Source organism: Camelus bactrianus, chromosome 16 (genome assembly GCF_048773025.1).
Source record: "Camelus bactrianus isolate YW-2024 breed Bactrian camel chromosome 16, ASM4877302v1, whole genome shotgun sequence".
Classification (NCBI taxonomy): Eukaryota; Metazoa; Chordata; class Mammalia; order Artiodactyla; family Camelidae; genus Camelus; species Camelus bactrianus.
This window is the reverse complement of record NC_133554.1, coordinates 3519412-3537666: the sequence shown is the minus strand read 5'-3', so window position 1 is coordinate 3537666 and position 18255 is coordinate 3519412. Positions and strand designations below refer to the sequence as shown.

Sequence of the window (18255 nt, the reverse complement as noted above, 5' to 3'; positions counted from 1 at the left end):
TCCAGTGGATTTCTAGGCACTTCACTGTTATCACCTCCACATTTGCGTACCACTCGCATACCTTATATCATTTGATTCATGATTTTCATGCTTCCTCTCCCTGAGAAATCAAGAATCAATTACAAGAAACTGTGTCTGAAATACCGTCACATCTTCCTTCCTGAATGCCCTCTTTTTTAACCATGTTGCCATAGAGCATAACCCCCAGTGGACAGTTAATAAGATTCAGGCATTTGTCATTTTTGTAGAGGCAGGTGATTTAAATTCCTGTGAAGATGGGATAGTCATTCAGTCTCCACAAATGTGGGGAAATGGTTCTTTCCAAAAAAGATCAAGTAGACAGAATTATGAGGAACTTTACTGGAAACCACGGCTATAGAGAGGCTTGTGACCGGGGAGAGAGATGCGGAGGAGCACGTATGAACGTTTCCACATCTGAGGATGTTAGGGCTCACAGAGGTCCCCCCCAGAAGGATCCAGGGTGCCCACATCAGGCGCGGAACCTGCTTTCCCCTCCAGCGCCCCTTCGCTGGGTCCCTGGGCCCCGTTATCCATGGCTCTGAAACGTGTTCAGAGGTGCTTTCTCTTTCTCTTCCCATCAAGCCTGCTGCTTTCTCCCTGGCTGCATCCTGCAGCCTTCCAGCCGCGCAGCGAAACGCTCCTGGTTTTGTTGCATGTGTGCAGAGGGCGACATGATGGCCGGCTTTATTGTAATCAGGACATTAGATGAGTGACGATTTCATGCAGTCATTTGTTTGCAAACCTAAGCGCTCTGGGTTTTTCATTCCTCAGTTCTCTGGGCTTCTCACACCCTCCCTCCCTCCTTCCTCCCGCATCCTCTCCCATAAATCCCCCTTCATCTGTCACCACACTGCAAAAGGTCGCTTTCTGAGTAGACTGGAAAAGACCATCATGGTGAAAAGAGATTAATTATTTGAAATATGCCAAGACTAAACTGAGAGAGATGCCATGAAAACAGTTTCCAAACTTGAGACACTCAAGTCCTCTCTTATCTTCAGCAATTTTCCACTTCAACGTCCTCCAAGTCCTTCCTCTACGAGCCGCTATCAGTTAGAGAGAAATGATCACCGTTAACTGAATGAGAAATAAAACACAACAGATTTTTTCTCCATGAGCAAAACCTAGAGAGATGCCATGAAAATAGTGAATTTGTGAGTCAGACAGTAGGAATAAATTGGTTTGGTTTTCTCAGGTTTTTCCTTCTTACTTTCTTTCATTCTTTTTTTTTTTTTTTTTTTTTAAATATTTTCTCACCATCACCAACATTTCCAGAGAGGAGAAAGGAAGAGCTCAGAAGCATTGCAAAAAAGCCTGCTATTTGATATTCATAAAGAAGAAATAAGAATATGTTACCAATGAAAGACTATCCAATGGTTGACCCTTTAAAAAAATGTTCAGTGTTGGTGAGAGAAAACACAAAACATTTACATGTCTTCATTCTCTTGTGGAACTTTCAAGCGAGTATTTGAAAATTTGGAGATTCTTAAAGCAAGTTTATCTGGCTTTCCACACTTGCAGTGGAGTTTAGAATAGGCTAGCACAGCGATGCCTTGAAAATCAGCCCACCACAGTTTTACCAAAACATTCAAGAACACTCAACAGGCATGGCAGACGCTGCTAGTGTTCCGTAACCACTGCAGGGAGCCTTAAGCATCCACCCAAGGAGGACAACCTGCAATAAAAAAGACCTGCTAAAACTTCACGACAGAGAAACTGCTGGTCGAGCCATGATGCGTCGGTAACCACGTCAGCGCAGAGAACAGGACACGCAGATGCGCCGACCAGGACAAAAGCACACTGAACACACTGCAAACCCTCCTCCGTCCGTCGCACGAATGACAAGCCATCACGGTCATAAAACAGGTATGCGGCCTCCATCTGTCAACTCAGCCCAGGAGCAAGAGGGAGACAGCGAAGGCTGGACACACGCGTGGACGGAGTTCGCCGCACCCCCCGCCTGCCTGGGAGCGCTTCCACGACCTCAGCCACCAGGGCCGGGCTCTGTCTCTCCACAGCGGCCCGCCTGGTCTCAGGGTCACCAACGACTTCCTAGGTGACGACCCAGACATTCTTTTGTCTCAAACCTCTGTTCAGCCTCCTGTAGCATCTAACACCTGTGACCTAGAAACCATCTCCTCCCACCACCAGCAGCACTTCCTTATGAAAAGTTCAAACATAGGAAGAACACTGGGAAGAACTGTGCAGCAAATCCCTATCTACCCACCAACTGAAGTCTACATACAGATTCTTCTGTACCTTTATTAGCACATCTCTCTCTATTCCTCTATCCGTCCATCAATTAATCTTTTCATTTTGAATGTGTTTCAAAGTAAATTCTAGACACCAGGACAGTTCCCGCTAAACACTTCCTGGGTACATCCTTCCTTGGGGCCATAACGTAGACACGTTTTCCTGCCCCTGCTCCCCCCACCCCGCTTCGTGTCCAGCCTCAGCAGTCATGCCTGCGGCCACAGCTCAACCTACCATGCTCCAACCCTCCCTGGCGCCCCATCCACTCCTCGGGTCTGAAACAGCTATCTGCGCCTCCTGGTGCTGCTCATCCCGTGTCCCCGCTTACAGTCACAGTTAACGATAAACATATCTGCGCTAGAAGCCTTCACATATTCTCCAGCTTCCCCCAGCCCTTTCATCCTTGCTAGCATCCCACACAAAATGTTATCATTCCTATGACCAAAAGGTCGAGCAAATCTTCCCCTCTGCTTTCCAGGGCCACAGCCCTTCCCTAACAGCGCTGGCTCGGCTTGCACCCTCCACCCACGAATGCCACCTGGGACGGGCTTTCACGAGAGCCGGAGAATGTCTGCAGGATCAGCCCCTATGGAGAGCCCTCAAGACCTCTCCCCAGCCCCACCCCGAGAGCTGCGCCATCCAGTATGGTAGCCACGGGCCTCGGGTGCTCCTGAATACCTGACACCTGGCTAGCCAGGACTGAGAAGTGCTGCAAGCATACAACGCAAACAAGATTCGGAAGATTTTGTATGAAAAACACAAAACATCTCACTGATTTGTCACTGTTGATCACGTGTTTAAACAATGATATTTCAGACATATTGGATTAAATCAAAATATGATTGGAATGAATGTCGCCTCTTCGTTGTTACCTCTTTAAGGAGGCTACTAGAAAATTTAAAAGGACACGTGCGGTCACCATTCCATCTTTGTTGGACAGTGCTGATCTAGACTGAAGTCCAGACCCCCAGCCCACACCGCTGAGCATCCTCAGAAAGCTTCCCCTGTCCTCGGTCCTCACCTGCAAAGACCGAATGCTGACTCAGAAGAGAGATCAGGGGATGAAGTGTGACCCCAGCGCAGGAGGCCCAGGTTTCCAAGACAAGAGGCAAACAGGAGAAGCTCCAGCAGAGTAAACACTTACTCAAGGACAGAGTCAAGGACAGCAAAACGCAGTACTAAGCGTTTCTTAAAAAATGACCAACGACTGCTTTGATTTGTGTCTATATGATGTCTCTTCCAAAGTAGAATCTTTGTCATTGAGTCACCTTTACATGAAATACCATCATCCTGAACAACTCTGCGTATTTCGAGACGTCCCCACAGGTCACTGCCCAGGATGGACTATACCAGCCTCGCCCAGCGGCAAGGAGCTGTCGTTTCTGGGCTGGACCTCGAGTGCGGGTTAGTCCGTCACATCGTGCACCACAACACTGCCCATGAACGTCAGGGGTGGACACTCACCTGAGAGTCACACGACAGGTAAAGCAAGGGAAGACCCTGGGACGTACTTCAGGCTTTTCGCCTATCCTAGAAGTCTGCAAACTAGGCTGGCAAGCCAAGGGCTTTTCTGGTAAATAAAGTTCTGCTGGAACATGGCCGTGCCCAGTGATTTACACGTCGTCTAAGGCTGCTTTCCTGCTGAGGAGCAGAGTTGAATAGTTGTGACAGAGACCGTGTGACCCATGAAACCTAAAATATTTACTCTTGGCCCTTTCCAGAAAAAATTGCTGACCTATGGCTTAAGGCATCATTTTTTCATTAAACAAACAGTGAATCTATTCTGTGACAGGCCCAGCTTCAGGCCCTGGAGTTACAAGGTTAAAAAGATTGAGGTTTTGAATCCGCAGCAGGGGATGCTCACATGTAGCTTCCCGAGCGACCCTGAAGCACGTTCATTCGTCTGTGCACCCGGGACGTCTGCTCACACTAGCCAGTGTCTTCCCCACTTCCTTCCACTGGGAGCCGCTACTCCAAGTACATTTCACATCCAGCCCTCCTGCACACACTGACCTACATGTGGCTGTAAATGCTGAGCCCCGTCTGTCAGGATAATACCTGCCTGGCTGACTACACGGGGCTCGCGCTCCTGTCTGAACCTGCTGTAGCTCCTTCCATTAATACCACAGTCGGTGGTGTTTTACACTAGTATCTTGGGATTCACAGTTTGAAAACCTCTCAGAACACACCGATCTTCCCCATAAGCCGTGAGTTATAAATGAGCAGTCGTACTCCCTCAGATGAGTTTATTTTATTCCATTCATGCAGAATTTTGGTTTTAGTTTGGGTTTTTAATATGTCAATAGGTTCTCGATATGTTACAAAATCAGTATTGCAAGATTCCTTTGAAAACTCAGAGGCCCTGGCGATCATGAGTCTACTCTCCTCCTCGGTCACCAGCAGCTGGAGCCAAGAAGGTGTCTCGAGTGTCTGCTTCCAACTTGCCACCCTTTGCCACGGGGCAAATGCACCTGAAACTCCCAAGAATTTTCATCACAAGCGTTCGCGCCCCATGACCTCCCCCACCATATAAATATGAAACAGACCCAGTGTGTTTTCCTTCCATCAGTAAACCCCAGCAGGGCACTCTAGGAGACCCCCGGCCCTGGGGAAGCCTTTTCTACACACAGTGCTGTAACCCCAAGTCCTCCTACGCCGAGAAGAAAGGGAAAGGCCTCACTGGGAAGGAAAACAAGTGGTCTTTATTTCTTTAAAAAAAAAAAAAAGAAACCAAAACCACAACATTTGATGAAAGAAACTACAAGAATAAAGTCCACCAGAAATTTGTAAGGGAAAAAAACAGACAGATGCCACTTTTTGTTTACTCGAAAGCTTTGTCTGCGAAACGAAATCACTTCACCGCGACTGTGGCCTTTTCTCACCGCCAGAACTTTTCAAAACATCGATTGTGAGCAAACATGGTGTCAGTTAAGAAAGGTGACGAGGGAGCAGTTCGTCCTGGGAACACAATCCAGTTCCCTTTTTAAATACCTGAGCTTAATGAGAATCTGCAAAGATTTATGACCGTAACAAACACACCATTTTTGACTTTGTCATTCAAAGCAGCCTGGCAACTTTGAGATTTCCTACTGAAAGGAGAGATCTAATCCAAGTAAGTGATCTGAAAAAGGGAGCGGGAATTTTATTCCCGAAATTTGATTGATTACTTCCTACCCTGAGCACTCAAGAGAGAAAATGCAAACTTGCTCCTGTCTGTGCTTGGGTTTCCCTCACTAATCTTTCACAAGCAGGTAACAGCCATAGAACACAAACTGCTTGTGAGGCTCCCTCGGCCAGTCGTGGAACACTCTGTTCCACAATCTGTGAGCATCACAATATTGGGGAAAACATCTGTGACGAAAACCAGAAAAGTAAAGAGGACTGACCACTGACTCAATTCAATCCAATGCTTCCATTCACCAGTTCTGGGAGGAGGAAAAATAACGCTATCAATTGTTCCGTTTTCCGGAATATTTGTTGTCATTGGTGCAAATCCCCCCAAACTAAATTTGTATAATTTGGAGCATGTAATGGTTTCCCAATTGTCTCCAGAACTTTATGCTGAAAATAAGAAGCCCTGAGCCCTTGTCTTTTGACGTAACACTGGGCAAGGCGCTCTGGTTTCTTCACATGCGGAAGACCATCTCTAGGGCACCTTCTAGTCCCCCCATCCTTTAGAGCTTATGCTGCTGTCTGGCTAGAACCAAAGGAAGTGCAAACCAACAGCCGTGCCTTGTTTGGCAATGACCCGACTACAGTAAAGGGCTTAGAGCTAGCAATGACCAGTTGGTAGGATATCAATTAGACAAAAATTATTAATAACAATAAAAATGAAGATACAAGAATCCTTTGGGGTAAAAACTGGCCTATGGCCAGAATGGGAGTATTAATATTTCTAAAGAATTTTTTAAAAGGGTCAACCAAAAAGTGCAGATTCAGAAGAGTGAGAAAGGTGGACTCTGGCAGTGACTCAGCCGTGTTCCGCAGGACTGGCTAGCTGGGGGCTTCCTACAGTCGAAAGGGAGAGTGGGGCAGCGCAGCCACCAGCCCACCCTGCCCCAGTTCCAGGCACAGCAGGCACCTTCCCACTACGTCTCTGATGCTGTTCTGGCCTCCTCCCCGCAGTGGACAGAAGGAAGAAGCTTGCTCGCTCGGACCACTGAGTAGTTTCATTTCGTGATTACTGTTACTTTTTAATGGACGGGTGAAAAATCAACTGAATGGCTCAGGGCTTCTGATCTTCTCAACAGGATGAGCTTTGTGACCAGATTAGATTATTTCTTAAAAAAAAAAAAAAAGAATTACACAAAAAGTAGAGGTGGCTTTAGTTATTCCATATAGGCCAACAGACTCACAAGGATATTTAAATACTTAAAAATTCACTTTTTCAACTGTATGTTGACATGGTGCCTTGCTTCTAACCTCAGATACAATACTCAGAACCAACATGTCCTCTCTCACATGGACCAGCCTTTCAACCCCCCCACCCCGTCCCTGAGCCGCTGGTGGCTCGCTGTGGAGGCAGGAACCACACGTGGCCAAATTCTGTCTGAGAACATGACGGACCATCGCAGTGGTGAAGTGCTCGCACGAGGCGGGTGGGCCTCGGCCCAGCACCAGGTCTACTGCTTACTTGGCCAGATGACCTCACACTAGTTACTTTTCCTTTTTGAGGCCCAGTTTCCTGATCTATAAAAGACAGTAAGTATAAGTAACTAGACCTGCCTAATGATATTAATAACACTAATAAAATGTCTAGACCATGCAACTTCATCTAGCATCATCCAGTGAGGGCTCCACAAACGTAGCTGTCATTACCTTACATCTACAATGACAGCTAGATCATTCAGACAGAGAGTCAGTAGGGAAACACTGGCCTTGAACTATACTTCAGACCAGACGGACCTGACTGATGCACACCGAACATCCCATCCAAGAGCAGCAGGACGCACGTGGGACATTCTCCAGGACAGATAGTACGCTCGGCCACAAATCAAGTTTTAACAAATTCAGGAAGATTGAGTTCATATCAAGTGTCTTTTCCAACCACAATGGTATGAAACTGGAAATCAGTAATGAGAGGAAAACTGGGAAATTCACAAGTATGTAGAAGTGGAACGATATGCTACTGAAAAACCAGCGAGTCAAAGAAGAAATCAAAAGGGAAATCAAAAAAATATCTTGAGACAAATTAAAGTGGAATTGGAACACACCGAAATGCATGCGATGCAGCAAGAACAGGTCTAAGAGGGAGGTTTCCAGTTATAAATGCCGACACTAAGGAAAAAGAAAATCTCAAATAAATGACTTTACCTCTTAGGAGCCAGAAAAAGAACAATCTAAGCTCACAGTCAGTAGAAGGATGGAAATAACAAAATTCAGAGTGGAGATAAATGAAACAGAGACGACAATGACAAACTTCAAATGTACTTCACAGGGTTCAAATTTTCACTGTTTTTAAAAAGGTTCCACATGCATGAGGAAAGCTGTACACCAACCAGTGTGGCAGAACGCAAACAACAAGCCCACAGCGGCATTCGGTCACAGAAGCTATTTTTATCCACATAAGCATGTAGCAGCCTGTCCTTCGCAGGACGCAGGTCACACAACAGATCCAAGTGGACCAGCGACTAAGAGGAAATGCTGTTAACTTGAGTCTCAAGATGTGGCTGGTACTGTTTTGTTATGCTTAAGTAAAAATGTAATTTTTATTTTTACAGTTGTTAAAAATACCAAAGGAAATGTTTCAAGGCAGATTTTTCATTACTCTATTAATAAACCAACCATTAAACCAGAGCCTCAGATACACAACTATGTGTTTAAAATCAGAAATCTTGAGCATGCCACTCAGACAGGAACTTTGAGTCTGATAACACTGCAACGCTGGGCTCAGCCATTTCAGCAGAAGAGCCACCCAGGATGCCAGGGCCGGTCCTCCAGCGCGCACGGGAGGCTGGATTTTCTCCGTTCCTCCCTTATCCTTCAACCTCATGATTGCTCCAAGTCTGCTTCGCTCCCCTGGCTGGTCTCACAAGCACAAGGTCAAGGAAGCAGACCAGATATTTAAGCTGACCCCCCAAATCTGGGCAGTGCTATTATCTTAGCTGTAAGGAGCGTCCTCAGGCCCGACCGGCTCTCCTCACCCCATAACCCACTTCCCCACCCCTGACAACTGCTCCGCCTACGTCTGCAGCAAAAAAAGCCAGATGCCCAGGTCGGATTTTCCTCTGACCCCGACTTCAGTTCTTTGTGTTCTCAGAAACCTGTCACTGACATCAAAGATTTTGCTCTCCAGCACAAGAAGGTTTCAGTCAGGACTGGGTGACTTTTTATACCTTCTTGACTTTACATTTGCCAGCCGTAAGGAAGAGAGAGAAGGAAAGACAGAACGGTCCGTGCTTCAGAGACAAGAGAGTAGGAGGGCAGCGGTGAGCCAGTTTTACTATGAAATAAGCTGAGGGAAAGACCAGCACGTCTGGAGCAACAGGTGTTGGCTGAGGGAGCCGGGGCCTTCGGGAGGGGAGGGAGGGAAAGGGGCTGAGGGCTGCAGAAGCAGCCCTCGGGCCCTCTGCCTTCTTTGTTAATGTTGCAGTTTTTCCTTTGGTCTTGGAATACTTTTAGATAACACAATTTAAAAAACAGTGCAGAAAGTCCTCAGAGACCCCTTTAACCGGTTTCCCAGAGGCTATCATCTTACGTGACCCTGGTACAAGGATCAAAACCAAGAACTTCACCTTGGCGTGATACCGTGAGCCAGACCGCCCCCATTACTCACACGCCCTCAGTTTTTCCACGAACGCCCTTTTTCTACTCCAGGGTTTCCAGGCTATACTTACTTATCAGTAATTGGTCTCTTTGTCCCCTCCCAGCAGTGACAGTCTACCAGTCTTACTTTGTTTTCATGATCTGGACATTTTTGCAGAGCACTGACTAGGTATTTAGCAGCGGCTCCACCCATTCATGTCGGTCTGACGCTTTCTCCTGCTGAGACCGGGGGCAAGGGTTTGGGGGAAGCAGCTCTCCTCACTGCATTCTACCTGGAGATCCATGACCTCAACACAACAAGGGAGTGTCACCCTCACCCCTGGGTGCGGGTGGGGTCCTCCGGGCTCCTCCACTGTCACGTCCCTGTTTTCCCCTTTCGTCCTGCCTTACTTTCAACCTGCCTGCCACCCCTCTCGGCCAGCCCACCCTCCCCAGCACTGGGCTGCAGTCACAGGAAGCTGTCTCCTGTGGGAATTCTGAAGGCAGCTTCCACAGTGTATCTCAAGGATGTTAAGGGTTAAGCAGGCTTCTGTGGGCTGCTTGTTAAGAATCCTGGGACCCTCCTCCAAAGCCTGTACAACACAGGGGAAGAAATAAGGCTGCATTACTGATGCTGAAATGAAATCATCTGGAAGTATTTTCATGTGAAGCTGGCTTTCAGAAACAGAGGCAAAACACACTAACAAACTAATCTGGGACATATGGCATTCCTTCCAGTCATGCACATTTCTAATATAAATCTCCTAATCACTTATACCTTGTTTTTCAGGTTTATTGTCAAGCCAGTCTCTTTCATTTCCCTCCAAAGGACAACCTCCCTGCCTAAAAGAATAGGCTCTGGCAGAGAGGCGGAGTGCAGCTCAGCCACGAGAATCAGATCACACTTGCCATAAGCATTACCTAACGATCTTCCCTCCTTTTTTTTTTTTTTTTTAAGTAGGACCAAATATACTCTGATAATGATGAGGTTTTCAAAGTTGAGCCGTTTGGGTTCCTTGCCGACTCTCCCTCCCACTAGGTGGCGCTACATGTCACATTCCAAGTGGGCTGCTCTCAAGAGTCGGTGAAGAGCATTTTTTTTTAAACCTTTGCAAGCATGTCACTAGTGACAAGTACTAAACTTCCTTCTTAATAAACATTTCTCCTTTTCTTTCTACATTTACTGTCATCTGACAACTGAAACAGGGGAAATCTGAACTTGTGGAATACAGCGTTCAAGTCATCATAGATTAAAAGTAAATGTTAGTGGCAGAAGGGTCATGACCACATGAGTGACATGAAAAAGCAGGAGTTGCATCATTGGAGGCAAGCAGCTGGGAAGATGTTTCAACTCACTGGACTCAGCATTCCCTCATTTCTAAGTTCTGGTTTCACATAAGTGTCTTTCACATAAGTTTATCTATTAACTGTATCAGTATCTCCCCACCTCTGGCAGAGATTTTAAAACTGTATCAAATCAGTAAAGATTTTAAAGTACAGGCAAACATTTTAAAGACATTCTTAAAAACGCAAAAACTAGGTGGGTTAAAATATTACTTAGGTGAGGTTTCCTCTGATTAGAAACCTCTTTCCACAACTATAACTCATTACTTAAGCAGAAACAAACACTCTAAAAGCTTCGAGTCTAAGATCGTTAGGAAGCACACGGAGAAACGATGCTCTTTATCAGCCAAGACACTGCTCCTTGGTGGAGGAAGACGTCCCCCTAAGGAAAAGTCCCCCGTCTGTAAAGTTCCTGACCCAGCCCAGAACCTGACTGATGGTGACTGGGATGTGCATTGTTCGAATGCATCCCATAGAGATAGGAGACCTTGGTTGTTTATATCAAGTCGGTCTGTTTGCTCTGTGATACTCTCCTCCAGTGACGTGAGCATCTGGTCTATGTAAGGTCAGCCCCGTTGTCATTAATTGCACACGCTTACTTCATTCTCACCCCCCCCCCTTAGAACACAGAGTTGGCACATACTCCTTCCTGGCCAATCAACAGACTTATTTATATGAGACAAGTGTTCCGGCCAAAGCGTTTTTGGTGTTTGGGGGTGGGCAGATTACAATACTGTGGAGGGTTTGGCTCCGAGGTGGCTGTGTGTTTCACACACATCAGCACATGCTAAGGCTCATGGTTACCAGGGCCTAACCGCTCACACAAGGCACTCTCCACTTCCGAGCTGCACCCCGTGTGCTTCGTTGCTGCTGCTGTTGTTTTTAATGCCTGGACTCAACAGTCCAAAGCCCATTCCACCTGGGTGCCTGACATGGCTCAGAAGTTCCACAACCACTAAATAACTTTCCTGTTATAAAAATTCTATCACTTTCCGCACCTACCGGGTGCCTGCTCTTGCACGCTTGTGTGCTTGTGTGCGTGCGCACGAAACTTGCATGGTGCATGCACATGCACGTGCACACACACACACGAAGGAGACTTTGGCTCATCCTGCCCAGGCGGTCTACTGGGGAGACGACCCAGGGCAAACAGAATGGCAGCAGGTGGCTTCCCGCAGAGGTTGTCTGCAACTCTCACTGGATGGAGAGTCCAGTCACTGAGGGTTCCTGGGGGCACACACATGAAAGAAATTGTGCCCTCTCCTGCCTTCCCATAGACACGTACTCTAGACTCAAGGCCCAGAGCAGCTTCTCCCCCACCTTTCATCCCTCCCGATGTCCTTCACCCCCTCTGAGGACACAGAGCCGCTTTGGACGTCAGTCCACACGACCTTGCATGGGTGGCCAGACTCCCTTGGCTCGAATTTCATTTCCAACCCTTCGTGTAGAAGGGCTGGTGGCTCAAAAGGGTGGGAATCTGCACACGGAGGTGCAGCCTTGCAGCTGCTCCCAGCTGCTATGAAATGCCGACTGCCCTGATAGGAACCGAAAGTTGCTCTGTTCAGCCTGCCTCTACAGTGGACTCGATAAACAGGGCAGTGATCGTTCAGGGCCAGAGAACAGTGAATTCTGATGATTAAATCACGGAAAGAACAAACCCCTAAACTCCAAGCTGTCAAAGATTATGCAATCTGTGATCTTCCTGGATGCTATAGAGTGAAATAATTTTAGCAATCATCTTCTCTGCAGAAATCATCCAGTCTCACTAAAGAAAATCAGTCAAAACGGAGGAAAGAGACATACTGGTATAAGAGATGAGATAATGAATACTTAGTATCTTGTCCCCAAATGCAAGACTAAAGTGTTACCATATTCAAACATGTCCGTACACACACATACATAAGCACATATGCATACACAGTATATATACACACACACATATCTTCAAATATTTTATGGACAGGTATTTTTCATCTTAGGAGAAAAAGAACCACACCCTCCAGTTGGTGCAGACAGACAGGCAGAGTTGGGAGGGAGCTTCTCACTGAATTCCAAGTTCACCTGCGCTTGAACTACAGCAGAGACATTTGGTCTTGACTTCCAGAAAAGATCTCGAAGTTTTGAAGCTAGCGAAACAACTCCCCACCCTTCATCAGGAGCCCAGCACGCGCACGATGATGGGAATGGAGACTGTCCATGGTGAAGGATGGCCTTCCCGCGACAGGCCAGCCACAGACATTTGTTGTACTGATACCATGTCGGCTAAATTAAGAAATATGGAATGTTCTCTAAACCCATCAGGGTGGAGTTTCATAACCAGAAAACTCTACTGATGTGTCCTAAATGTTCATCAACACATTTCCTGGCATATTAAACTCTTCCTTTCTTTCATTTATTTTAGAGTAATAGTAGGACATTTTAAATCAATAAGGATAATCTCTCTCTTAGCGATTTTGAATAAATTCATTTTCTTGGCCTTTACTATGAATTTATTCAAATGAAGACATTGTTGATTACATTATTCTTGGGATATAGTTCATAAAGTATTTACATTTTTTTCCTAGAGAGAGAAATTTATTGAAACATTTTAGCAACAGGCATTTCTAACTCTCAAACTCAATTTCTAAGAGATTGTCTTCAGACTCCCTAAAGGCAACAGATTTCTGAAGTTGTCAGGACAGTAGGGGGCACTGCCACAACAAACTATCACGGCAAACTGGGAGTTCACTGAGCAAAAAACATAAGGCTAGACATTTATGACTCTCCTATGTCAACAAGCATCTTAAAAATATTGTACATTTTTTTCTCTTCCATAATTCACTTCAGGGTTCAAATCCTGGGGTTTTCTTTCCATTTCTGTGTGTGTGTGTGTGGTCATCAGTGTCTGTTAGAAAGCCTCTATTACAAATTTCAGGCTGATTCAGGAAAGTCTAACCGAATCCCTTTTTCTAAAATGCTGGCTAAATACAAGCGCTAAAATGCACTTAATAGTTAAGTGGCATCTTGTGCGATTATTTTTTCACAGTTAAGTCTTCAATCTTGCTCACAAACATCAAACTCCCAAGTTCAGAGTCAAGATGAAAGAGAACTGTGGCAAAATTTCATTAAATAATTGTATAATCCAGGCTCCATAGGTTGGACTTTTTTAATAAGAGTTTTTCCATGTAATTGAGTTAAACTTAAATTTATGCATCCAACAAAAGACCATTGCAAATGGTAAAACAAAGACCTTGCTCCAACACTTGGAAAATTAAATTCACCAAACCATGGAGTCTACTGTGTAGTTATTTTTGTAACCGCCATAAATTGCTTTGTAAAACTCCTCTACTGAAGTAAACAATCCAAGGAGATATTTACTTTACAGCGCGCATCCGGTTTCCAAGTGAGAGTAGCCTAAAAGTTTATGACTTTTCCTTTTTTTTTTTTTTTTAATACTTGTGTTTCTAGTTACCTTGAAACCTTCCTTCTCTTACACGAACTCGGAAAAGTCCACAGAAAATCAGATTCAGCTCTGTAGATATACTGTGCCCTCCAGTACTTCTGGAATGGGAAGAAACAGTCCTACTTTGTGGAAATAAAGTCTATAAGGCAAAACAAAAATAAAGGACTTCAGTACTAAATATTTCACCATATTTAATAGTACCTCAGAGTCCAACATTGTCTTAGATGTTTTAGGCAGTCGGCTTGAAATGTGTTCACTTAGAGCACTGTAGCAGGCCGAATTCAGCGTAAACTGCTATAGATAAGAGTTTTAGGGGTCTTTAATCACTTCTTTCTTGTGTCCTTGATGGAAAAAACAGAGCTGCCTTTGTGCTAAGAAGAAGGACCTGTTGTTTCCAGATTCAACAGGTCATTTTTATAAGGACTTCCCAGAGGATACAACATAAATGACAGAAACACAAGGGGATTTTTTAAGTGGCTGATGATTTTAAATGATATATATACTATAGTAAGGGAGGGCTGTTTGTTTTTCTTTCCAAAAAATGTAAAGTTACTGTTTTAAACAAGTTTAATGTCTGAATTTGACTTTCAGGACCAAATATTTTCTCATGAGTTGGATTACTGTAAATTTGGCTCCTGAAATCCATCTCAATGTCTGCTTGACCCTCATGTAAATAAACTTGTCAAATCATGTCCACTTCTGTTTTGGGGATGAATAGTTAATTGAGTGGGCTTTTGAAATATATTTAAATGGTGTTGGAACTTTTGTGATACTGTTTTAGTTTAAATAACAAGGAGAATGCATATGTAATAAACATGATACAACTTTATAAAATGGAAAATTCTGGTAGGGCAACTTTTCATTGTACTCAGAGGAAAGGAAAAAGGCCAATATTTCATGGCAAAAAAAAAAAATCAGGTGACACTAAGATTTATTAGAGTTTGGCTTATTCTGTTATTAAAGATGGTCTGAATTTGAGAAGATGGGCAAATTTAAGATTAAGATCTGAATCAGAATTGTTTCCCACACTGTGCGAGGACAGTTCCTCACAATGTAACCGAGTTTCCTATTTTTCCCCACTTTTCTTCCTTTAAAAAAATTCGGCAACCTCATTTATAAAGAGAATTGTTAGACAGTCTTTAGAAAAATTTCTGCCAGTCCAGAGACAAACGGTACTCTTCCCGACAAATAGAGAAAGCATTTTATAGAAGTCTTTCCTTGCCCCAAACAAAGTTACTACCAACGAAGCCTTCTCTGAAACACGTGCTCACGTATATTTCCCAAATACATAGAGTCCAGTTCTTGGCACTTTAAATCTCTGTATTACTTACCACCCAGGACAATTATTTCTTAGCAAAGGCTTAAGAAAAATAAATAGGGGCTGGCAAAGACCACATTAACCACAGGGAACTGCTCACAAGATAAAAAAGAAATAAAAACAGGCTTCCTTGAGAAAGGGATCCAATAGGTTACATACCTGGGAACTGCACAGACTTCTAACTTGGGGGGGACTTTTTTTTTGTTTTCTCTTTACCTACCAACAGAGCAGGGATACTTTTCACAGAGCAAGAGAAAATGATGAGAGCTATTTGGGGAAAAGGGAATCCTGAGGACTAAAGAAAAAAATCTCAAATGCCAAAACTTTCCGGCCACCCGGCCTTCGACATCCACTTCCCCTGAAGGGGAAGGCGAGGTGGGGAACCCAGACCCCTCATCTTACGGACAACCACTGATGACCCTTTGCCCTCCACACGAAGTGGGGAGGGAGGTGAACTGAGGGTCACCACCCTGCGCTCTGACTGCCCCCGCCCGCCCTGTCCCGCGCCAGCTCACCGGTACCAGGCGAGGCCCTTGTGGTAGCTGCGGTCGAAGAAGTGGGGCTCGGCGCCCACGGCGCGCACGTCAGGGTGCACGCGCAGGAACTCCAGCAGCGCCCGCGTGCCGCCCTTCTTCACGCCGATGATGATGGCCTGCGGCAGCTGCTTGCTGCCTTCATCCAGCAGCAGGGCCAGGGTCCCCGGCGGGCTCTCGGCCACGCTGCTCCCGGCCCCGGAGCCCCCGGGACTCCCCGCCAGGCCGGGGGGCTCCTCTTCCCAGGCCGCCTCCTCGGCGGCGGCGTCGCCCGGCGCGGGCGGCAGGCGTCTCAGCCACGGCTGCCCTTGCAGGAGGCGCTTTCTCCGCGCGGCCGCAGGCCACGCCGCCGGCTCCCCTGGGCCTCTGGCCAGGACACGGCCAGCCGGGGCCCCCGCCTCCTCGCCGCTGCCCGACAGCCCCACGACGGGGCCAGACAGGGTCTGGCAGCGCTCAGCCAGGCAGTAGAAAACGTACAAGGATGTGAGCAGAGAGCAGAGCATCAGCAAGAACTTCCGGAAGATGCTGCGGGACAGTGGCTCGGCAGAGGTGGGGTGGGAGCCGGCCGGGCCCGGAGGGGCCATCCTAGCCGGAGGCGACGTCGGGCAGCGCGTGGGCCATGCTAGGTCGGGATTCGGCCAGTTGCCCTGACATCCTCCGGGAGGGACTGCGCGCTGGACGGAGGCCACATCGCCCTGAGTCCCTGGGGCCGTGCGAGCTGCCCAGGCGAAGGCAGCCGGGGCTCCTCGAGAAGACCGAGCCCCGGGAGCCCTGGGAGCTCCGCGCGGGATCCTAGCCTCCGGTCGAGGGGGCAGGAAGGGGGACGTGGTGCCGTGCTTAAGAAACCATCGTCTCAGACTCGCCCAAGTCCTGAGTCTGGGGCCGCGCTCGGCACACCAGTTCCCTGAGAGTCGCCGGAATGGGGGTCGCGGCCGCGATGGCGAAAGCGTGCGTCTCGGCCCCGGATCGGCGCAGATCCCAGCTCAGCGATCGCGCATCCTTCGCTCGGTCCCGCTGAAGGGACGCGCAGCGCCGGGGCCGCTGAGCTCCGTGCACCGAAGACCGCGGCAGGGACAGCGCCTCCCAGTCCTGCTTCCTCGGTCCCTGGCCCCCCTGGGCGCGCCCTCTCAGCCCTAAGGCCAGGTCCCCGGAGTTCCTCTGCTAGAGCTGGAGTCAGAGGACCCTCCCCGAGCAGTCGGTCTCTCTTCACGCGCGCCCGGCCACTCCGGCTACTCTCAGGCCCCACCTGGGAGCGGCGTGGCTGAGCCCAGCTGCAGGAGACCTGTCAGCGGCCGCGGCCACTGCGCTCGCCGCCTCCCCGTCGCCCCGTCGCCTCACAGTACGCCGCCACCGCCACCGCCACACGTGGGGCTCCGAGGGCAGCAAACTTGGCGGTGACGTCAACGGCCAGGGCCGAACCAGCCCCCGGACGAGCGCAGCGGGGCGGGCAGGGTGCGAAGGAGGAAAGGTGGCGCGGACCCCTCGGCTACCGGACGACATGGGAGAGGGCGGGGGCGACAGAAGCGACGCCCCTTCCCCACTCCGCCCCCAACCCCCACCCCAGCCGGTAGCCTCGCGGAGCAGGGTCTGAGGTGGCTCCCGGGACTTCTGAGTGACAGCCAGGGAGGCCGGATCCCCAAGGGCCTGACTTCCACCCAGGGAGCTGCTAGCTCTATGGGGGGCTCCCAACCTCTCCAACTCTGCTCAGCCCGTCACAGCCCTAACCCTTCCGAGTCCCCTGAGCTCCGCTCCCTCCCGCCCGTGTTGCTACGTCCTTCCTCCGCCCTGCCCCGTCCCCGCCCCGCCCCCTCCGCGAACCTCTGGAAGTTTTGTTGGCTGCAGTTCCCGGGACGGCGCAGCGCGCCACGCCCCCGTTTGTCTGGAGTGAACCGAATTCCTCCGCAGCGGCTTCGACTTCCACCTACTCTGCTGTTCACTGCGGGCTCTGGAGCAAAACCTTCTCTCCCTTCAGCAGCTTTTGGTGCTTGGGGATCTTGTTGTTGTTGTTGTTGTTTTTCCCAATTGATTTCCCTTGTATTAGTTTAGGATGATGGAGAGTTCCCCAGGACCTGGAAAGGAGTAACCTCTTAGGAAATAAACTCATAAATGAATCAAAGGGAGAAATTTATAGACAGATAGAGATAAACAGATGTAGATACATCTCTCAGCTCCGATTCCAAATCCGTATGCCCAGTTTTTGATGGAGTTTCAGTGTGTTGCACGCGTGCGCCTCAGTGAGGGATTTAAGTGTCCTTCCATAAGCTGCGGTTTCCTCTAGCTCTTGCCTCCTCTGACCTTGTGCCCTCCTAGAGCGCTCCTCAGAGAGCAGGTCAGGAAGGGATGCTAATCGCCTGGCTGTTTAATGGAGAGAGGTGGCCCGTGGAACCTGCATGAGGTGGTTTTTAATTCCAATCTGATTTGTTTCCGATTTCCTGGCTTCCTGGTGTCAGCAGGACGCCCTGAAATGTGGGCGGCAGTTTGGCCTCCTCACACGGGCCCCTGCACGTCGTGCCGGCGGCTTTGCGGGCCCACACGGGTGCTAACACGGGGGTGCAGGGGACTCACGAGAAAATCCTGCTGTTCAATGTCCGGACTTCGCCCGC

The 18255-nt window shown here is 48.1% G+C and overlaps 1 protein-coding gene across 1 annotated transcript in view; it reads right to left on the bottom strand.

Annotated features, from left to right (window-relative positions):
* HS3ST3A1 (heparan sulfate-glucosamine 3-sulfotransferase 3A1) overlaps positions 1–17435 on the bottom strand; it is a 75114-nt gene extending 57679 nt beyond the window's left edge. Inside the window, exon 1 of the mRNA XM_074342134.1 lies at positions 15635–17435. Within this exon, the coding sequence (XP_074198235.1) occupies positions 15635–16236 (602 nt within the window). The 5' untranslated portion in view covers positions 16237–17435. The remainder of the gene's footprint in view (positions 1–15634) is intronic.
* Between the last annotated feature and the right edge of the window lie 820 nt (positions 17436–18255).